At 33.4% G+C, this 8,798-nt stretch overlaps 1 protein-coding gene across 8 annotated transcripts in view; it reads right to left on the reverse strand.

The window, feature by feature from the left end:
• The window catches only part of NFIB (nuclear factor I/B), a 226,223-nt gene that overhangs the window by 3,606 nt on the left and 213,819 nt on the right, over positions 1-8,798 (reverse strand). For all 8 annotated transcript variants that reach the window (XM_012721408.1, XM_004677669.2, XM_004677666.2 and 5 more), the window contains one exon: positions 1-2,844. This exon is cut by the window's left edge. In XM_012721408.1, the coding sequence (XP_012576862.1) occupies positions 2,715-2,844 (130 nt within the window). In that variant the 3' untranslated portion in view covers positions 1-2,714. The remainder of the gene's footprint in view (positions 2,845-8,798) is intronic.

Here is an 8,798-nt window from a genome sequence, read left to right on the forward strand (position 1 = left end):
TAAGATCCCATAATCATCTAATATGCTTAATTCATCCACAGGAATATTAATTTCTTAAAATTCTGAATTTGCTTATTTGCTTTCTGCTCTGGTTTTCAAGGGCAGGCAACATGAACTTAGGATTACTTTTTTGGTTCCTTAAAATTTGAACTTTCATTTTTAATCTAGACGTCGAAATATATTTAATAATAGCAACCCTGTGTTCAATCTTCTGGATATACTAAAAAAAAAAAAAATTCCACTCACACTGCTATCCATTTGAAATAGTGAGTCACAGGTTAAATCATCTTCTGTCATTAAAGAAATGAATAAATGGGAACGAGAAGTGGTGGGGAAAGAGCAGGGGAGCACTCCCGCCAGCTGGGATGCAGGAGAAAGTCACTCTAGTGTGTTCAGCTCCCAAAGCGTGAAACCTCCACTATGTGGACATTTCAGCAGTTATCTTTGCCAAATATGAGACAGGCTCTCCACTGTGGATCCAAAACTTACAAGAACAACTACCACCACCAACAAAAAATGATAAGATAGTTTGTTTGAAGCCAAGTCTGCCTCCAGAAGAATTTGTTGTGTTTGCTTGTTCTTACTATCTTTGCTGTTATGAAAATCAGAAATGAGTTCAGCTTGCACCCCAGGTAGGAAGTTAGAGAAGGGGGAACCTGTGTAAGTTGAAGTTTGTCACAGTAGGCAGAACAGTCGCTTTGCAGCCCAGGCCCATCTCAGGGTGCACTGCTTCACAGCTACACTGTAAAGTGTTAAAAATCCTCCCACCCACCCCAGAATATATATATATGTATATTAAAAAAAATCCCCTGTCCATCTCTCAGTACACAAAAGGACCTCATCACACTGCAAAAATAGCAGTACCCACTTTGGTCAATTAAAACAAACAAACAAAAAAAGCATACATTATTTTTTTTTAAATCTGTGTACTTACCTATAATAACCAATACAGCTAAAAGCACTACCTACATAGGCAAAACTTGGTATTGCATAATTCGTATAAATTTGAAACCCCTCCCCCCCAAATATTAATTGGAAGATGAAAAACATGAAAGGTTAATAGAAAAAACACCAAAATACTGAAAATATTGCTGGTCGATTACAATTTTTAAGCGGCAACTATACACAGCCATGATATGCTTTATAAATGTGAGATAAAGGTATAACTGTCTAAAAAATCCATGATGTCACACATTTTTCTTCGTCTGGAGTACAAAATATTTTGTCATAAAAATGGTAAAGATTTAAAATGATAATAAATGCAGCAAAACAAGTGTAGTGATGTCACTTTTTTGTGGGTTTTTTTTTTGTTTTTTAGATTTCAAGGCAAGGCACGTAATGTGGACATTATATCTTCGTGCAAATTAGGATTACTGGAAAGAGTATTTTTAATTAAAATTTTAAGAGACATAGAGGCAAAATGTGTCTGCCCATGCACACTACAGATCGTCAATACAAGAAATTTGTTGAACAAGGCTAATGTCTGAAAGCACCATGCAAGTTTTCAGCACCCTGATTACATCTGCTTCCTCGAGAGTGCATTTTATATCCTACACCCTGGCGTTCCCAGTTTGTAAACTGTAAGCTTTACCCTTGTGACATGGATTTGCCTGCCTCTTTGTCTCTATAATGCAGATTTTATAGAACCTTTTGTATACCCTATGGGTTCTTGATGCAACCAGTAATTTTAAATAAATAAATTCTACCTCCAAGGAGGCTGCAGCTAAACCAACATAAGTGCTGTGTTTTCATTAACTTTTTTTTTTTCTCAAGCACATGATTTGTCTTGATTTAATGCCTTTTTAATGCCCCCAAAAACTGAGGGGAAAATAAATTTGTTCAAAATTATTTTAAATTCTTTTTAATCCCCTCAATTTAGAGTCCAAGGGCTGAAGGACTTATAATCATGATTCCCCTTTAGATATAAATTTATAAATTGCACTTGCCTCTGTTAAGTGTTTCTTTTGTGGGGAAAATATTATATTAATTTTTACTGTTGCATGCAGAGATAACACTTCACCTACATAGAGGCATTTCTTCCATAGAGCCTTTGTGTTCAAACTGATTTTTTTTTAAACCTTTTTTGTTTTTTTTCTTTTTTTTTCTTTTTTTCTTTTTTTTTTTTTTAAGATTTCAAACTGGGTTACACACTGGAAAAGGCTGGGTTAAGGGCCAAAATTTAATAAATCTGTACTGATAACTAAAGGCTACAGAGATTTTATATATATATTTTTTTAACTTTTAGAAATCAGAGTGCTTATAAAATGGCTGGCTCATGGCTCGGTCACCCAGCACCTCTGATGCCGCCTCCTAGCCTTCGTTGGTGAGATAACCAGGAATAGTGATTCCATGCGTAAACAACAAGAATACTAAACCAATAAAACTAGCTTATCATGCAAATATTAAGGCATCTAGAAAGTCAGTTAAAATATATTGTCATAGAGACAGAACATCTATTTCCCAGCGGACTTCATGTAACAAAGGCTACGTTGCAGGGGCTGCCATCGATCTACCATCAGTGAAATATCATCGACCCTTTTTTACGTCATTACAGTTTCAACCTTAAGGGAATTAGTGATTGTAAGTGCTGCAATTGCTGGTCTATTATCTTCTTTCTTCAGTTTCTTTCCTTTCTCCCTTTTTGTTTTGTCCAGTCTTCCTCAGTTCTTTAAAAAAAAAAAAATTCTTAAACTACTGTTGTATTTCATTTCCCCTCAGTTGCTCGTTTCTGCTTGAAGGAAAGGTTCTCCGATTATGTTCAAACCGTAATTTTGGACATTTGCCGGTAGGATGGGTGTCCTATTTGATACTTGGAAAGGAACCAAGCTAGCCCAGGTACCAGGACTGTTGAAAGGAGAAGGGCAGATGGAAGGAAAGAGAAAGAGAAAAAAATTACAATGTTAAAATCTACAATATTAGAAATATAACTTCTATAGGCATCAAATTACTACTATAACTTTTTTCCAAATTGCAGTTTAATATGAGATAAACATGTCAACGTACACATATTATACATGCATACCTACATGCTCTACTTCTCTCATGGAAATTCAGACTAACTGTGAAGCAGAAAAACCTTAGTTGTGGCTCATAGGCAATCATCAAACTACATAATTGAAGATATTCTTCCTAAAATATTTAAAATATTAATCTACTGCTATATAAATACAATATGATTTTTATAAAATTAAAGAAAATGAAAGCAGTGAGCCTACATTAGTACATAATACTTTGCCAGTTCTATTCTGATCTTGTTTGACTTTTAATTCCAAGCAATTCATTGAAAAAATGGGTTTCAATATTATACCTGCCTCTAAGTTGAATACAATTGAAATGTATAATGGAAGATATTTCTTTTCCTCACAATGAGAAAAAAAATTCATTTTTCATGAAGGCTAGAACATAATATGCAACTTGAAATGCTGACACAAAAGCCTGACATTGCCTGCCCCTCCTCATCAGCCACGCTACATCTAAGCTGCTATGAGTCTGGGAGTTAGCAGGGGTGAGTGGGACAAACACTCAAGCCTTAAGAAGACATGCTTGTTCCTCTCCAACCTGCTTTCACCTATGTGGGATTTATACATACATACATACATACACACACACACACACACACACATATATATATATGTAAAATAATATATATTATTATAACCCCAAATCCAAATATACCTATAAATATATACCTATAATTACCCCAAATCTACATATATATCCATATATATGAAATATATATATGATAACATTCTTAAATTAGTACTAGAACAATCTCTCACTGAAGTATCATAGGGAAAGATAGCAACAGAGCTACATATCACAAAACAATCCTATAGTACACAATTTGGGGTACACCTAACAATGTATTTCTTATTTCAAGACTCAGAATGAATGTCAAATATGCAACAGTTGCATAGATATCATAAACCAAGAAAATAGACAATTCCAAACCCAGTTTAGTCTTGGTCTGGCATGGAGACAAATTTTAGTATTTGAAATTTAATTTCATATCCCTTTTTTTAGTTTAAATATCATGAAGTACTATTATTGTATTCTTTAGTTTTAATATCATGAGGTACTACTACTGTAGCTATAACCTAGATCGCCTCCTTTTTTTTTCATGCTAGAATTCCAAAGGTACAAAAAACTTTATGGGATATTTGCTTCAGAGAACAATTTTGTCTAAAAAAAAAAAAAAATTCTATACATAACTGTTTCTTGTATGGTAATACCTCTATACAAATTGTGGTTTGTTATTACATTTCTAGGTACCCATTTCCGAATATTTCATGAGAAAAAATTCACAATGACCTTTTATGCTCAAGGGATTTTACGGTTAAATTATCAGCTCCATGATAGCAAGGTTCATTGCTCTTTGCCCTCCATCTGATATAGTACCTAGCACATGGTAGATGTTCACTAAATTTTTAACTAAACAAAGCAATTAAGTAATCCAAATCACACTCAAGTATGTGTTTTTAAAAAGAACTGCTCATGATCATGTATTTTTATGAAGTGATTTGGCCCCCTTAAAAAAAAAATACCGGCATCTCTGATTTTATAATTAGAGATATTTAGCATTAATAAAAATTAATGATACAGTAATAGTCCCATTCAAACTAAAAAGATATGTTCTCATTATCTGACAAAAGTCACAATTCTAAAGAATAGTTGTTATTGAGACTATATAAGAGAATTATTTTCACATACTTCTCTTTTCCTATACACATCATAAACAATTTTTCTATGCCATACACCATTGATTAGGGAAAATGTTTTAAGAGGCATAAAGAAACTTATTTTCCACTATCCTTTTACATAGCACTATTACAGTATTTACTACTACTTTGTATCATAATCATCTGTATCTATTATTATCTGAGTGAGTTCACAAAGTAAGTGACCATATCTTATACATTTGTATAGAATTTGGCCATAGCTGATGTGATTTCTCTAAAAATAAAATAACTGAAAAAAATGCATATTTATTATTTTCATCTGAAATAGGAAGAATGCATGAAAAAAAGGACTATCTCAAGTTGATAATCCTTATCAGTAAAAGATGTCAACAACAAGTAAGTTGCTTTGAAAAATCAAAATGAATCCCAAATAAAAGAGGTTCTAGAAAGTCATTTAGCACTTGCATACTTTAGGAAAATAAAGTATATTTTAGGTATTTAATTAGATATAATTCCTTTATTGTAAAACTCTACCAACAAGTGATTAAAAAAAAGGGGGGGGCAAGAATTCAGGGTTGATTTTACAATCATTTTCTTACTCAGTTCTTCAGAAAAGACATGTATTATTATTTTTTGGAAGCTGTGCAATAAAAATAAATTCATGCCAGCGACTAACAGGGGTCCTGCTGTAGAATATCTACCAAGTTCATTTTAGATGTTTATTTGAACCTTTCAAAGCTTGCATCCTATATTATGACCATGTCAAAATTGCAATGTGCAATCTATTTGTCAATACTGTTTATGAACCTTTGGGGGGAGATAAATCTCAAACTTTAACACTATGCAGACCCCATATATGGGTTTTATAAGTCTCTTACTGCCAATTTGTAGGTTAAGTTCAGAACTATAAGGTACATACACTTTTAGAGCTTTTTTGTAGTTCCACTGGAAAAAAAAATTTGGTAAAACTAATTTAAAGATTATAACAAGGATGTTCAGAAAAATATATAACCAAACAAAACAATCTATATTATATAATTTCAAAAAAACAAACAATGCCTCAGATTGCATGGTTATTCAGGTAGAAATGTAATAGTGCTTTTTACCTATCTAAATGTCTAAGTATAACGCAATGCCAATGAACACCAGTATGGATAAAATAAACACACATAGTCATATTTATTTACATATAAAACTAGTTATATGTAATATGATTAACAGCTTTAATTCAGAATGGATTGAAAGTTATGAGTAATCTTATGTCCAATCCAGTAATTTCCACATCTGTCTAGTAAGAGACATGAATTTAATGGAGAGACTTCATAATATTTAAGGTCCAGTTAAGCTACTTCAGTAGTGTATCTCCAAGAATGCATTCATTTTGTTTCATTAGTAAATTGCATTACCCATTTTTCATTGCCAAATCATTATTTTCTGGACAAACAAAAAATGAGTGTGACTGAAACTTGAAAACACAGTTTAGCAAACACAAGTGGGTTACCATTAAATAAAGAAAAGAATGTAAATACTTAGTGAACAATCAGGCACAAAAAATAAGTGCAAATGATTCTATAGTACCTTAACAACAAAGCAGAGTGACTTCTACTCTATGGATAAAATGCAATATTTCATGATTAACAAAACACATGGGTTAAATAAAAATTCAAATTAATAAATGTCTGAGATGCTGGATACACTCCCACATTTTTTTGACCAAAAGTATGATGAGACTTCCAAAAAGGAAGAAGCAAACAAACAAATTACTTTGACCTGAAGATACATTGATGGTTCTGGTCTGGTCCTGTTTCTTTTTATAATGATAAGACTACTTCTGAAGCTCTGTGGCTTCCTTTAGGTATCATTTTCGAGAGCAATGGATTCTATGACATTTTGGGGGTAAGAAACTCAACAAATCATGTCGTTTGAGGAAAGTTAAAGGGGAGACAGGGAAGATATAAGAATTGAGTAGAAAAGAAATGTAGGCTTCTTCCATATGGTTTAGAATGACAGAATTTGCACAAATGGAGAAACTTCCAGAAGATAACCATGCTGAGGGACTACTATAAGCATGGTACCAGCTTTATTGTTTTACATATGCTACGTCACTTATCAATTAAGTCTCTCAATGAACTGTTGAAATTGTTGTCAGCAACCTATGTCACAGAAGAGGAAACTGAGGGGTCAAAGAGGTCAAGAAACAGTCCCAAAGTTACCCATGTAGACCTCAGTAGTCAATCACTTCTGTCTTATTTGTGGTCTTGGATTATATTATCCTACCCTAGGAAGTTAGACATTGCCCCAACACTGGAAAAAAAAAAAAAAAAAAAAAAACTTTGAACTGAGTTTTGTGCTTTAGCCCCGCTGTGCCACAAGGGAGAGCTGAACTGAGTTTTGTAAAGGCAAAATGTACTTGCTTCTAGAGACTAGATCTCCTGCATCTCACACAGCTGGGTGATAACCTCACTGAAGTTGAAGCAGACTTATGCATAGAATGTGTCTGGTCTGGGTGGTAGGCCATGAGATTTGAATGTATTTATGTCCTCTGGAAACAACTACTAGTTGAAGTTCTACTAGAGAACTTTCTTCACCTTAAAGGATTAATGGGAAAGAAGAAGCTTACTTCCTTTAAAAAATGGGTTGTATAAAATAGTCATAGAGTTTATAAGGAATAATCAGACACTCATTCTTTTAATAAAAGAAAGAAAAAGTTGTTCTGGGCAGCCAAGTCAATAGTGGTATGTTTTAGAAATGATCAATTCTGTGACCATCTCCCTAGGCCAAAAGGGATTCGGCTCTTAGCTTTTAACTTAGTAACCATCCTTTGTAAACATAAGGAGCCAGAAAAGTATGTATGGAGTGTTACCATGAGCAAGGAACCAAACAAAATCTGCTTACTTCAACTATTAGTTTTACGTGATTAAAACAATCACAGCTATTTCAATAATGAGACAGGATTCCATTTTACTAAGCTGTGTTTAAGAGACCATAGGAATGGCAACCCATTTGTTGAACATTTTATTAAATGTCTAAGAATCCAGGATACTAATATTTTTCAGGGAACTAATAACATCACCCATTTAGATTTTACATACTGATTTAATCAAATGCCTAGCCTACTGACTTCAAAGACAGTATATTTGCAAGAAGCCTAAAAGAATATTATAGTTATAAAACACAAAGAACTGTATGTATTTGTACATACCTCAACTTCATCAGTAGCCATACTACTTACAGATAGCAATAAATGTAAGCAATGGCCCAGAAAGAATCGAAAGTAAATAAAATAGCTACCTCAATTTAAAAGGAGTTTTCTCCATCCCTTTTGTGTTGTTCTCGAATATCCCCCAAAAGGAAAGTTATTATTATTTTTTTTTACTTCTTTAGCTAACTACTCTTAATTTTGTTCCCACAATATTAACATACAAAGCGCACAATATGCATTTTTTCTATTATTAGCTAAAAGCTGCTCACTGGAAAAATCCAAAATTGGAAAAGCCAACCAAGAGCAGGTTACTGAAGCATATATTAAGTCAGCATTGTGCTCTCTTGGATTGTATGTGGGGTATTTGGATTGGTGGTTTACTTCCACGTAACAGAGAGTGCAGACTCTATCTCGTGCAGACACATTCTTTGAGATTGTAAGGAGGGCTATATGAGTAGTACTCATGTACCTATATATTTAAGACTTATTATATATTATTATATACTAGGATAATTTAATAATTACTGTATTAGAACAAAGAAAATACATTATTTGCTAGCATTGATGTAGTGTGTGTTATTTGCCAGGTATTATTCTATCAGCCTGACCTACTTCAAAGCTTTTATTTTTCAGAACAAACCTCTGATAAAAGTACCATTCTTACTTTTGTTTTACAGATGAGAAAATGGAAAGTTAAGTGTCTTGCCCAACTCATAATGCTATTGTTGTAGAAACCAGCATTTGAAGTCTCGAGTATGGTTACTGGATCTGTGCTTTTACCCACAACCCGTCACCTCATCTTCCTCTTTGGCAAGACACTTTACTTTTTTTTTAAGATTTATTTATTTGTGCATACAGAACTGGGGTACAGGCCAGAGGCTCAGGGGCGGTGAGAGGATTCACCAGAGACAGAGTGG

This window comes from Condylura cristata, unplaced genomic scaffold (assembly GCF_000260355.1).
Source record: "Condylura cristata isolate star-nosed mole 26May11 unplaced genomic scaffold, ConCri1.0 scaffold00006, whole genome shotgun sequence".
Taxonomy (NCBI): Eukaryota; Metazoa; Chordata; class Mammalia; order Eulipotyphla; family Talpidae; genus Condylura; species Condylura cristata.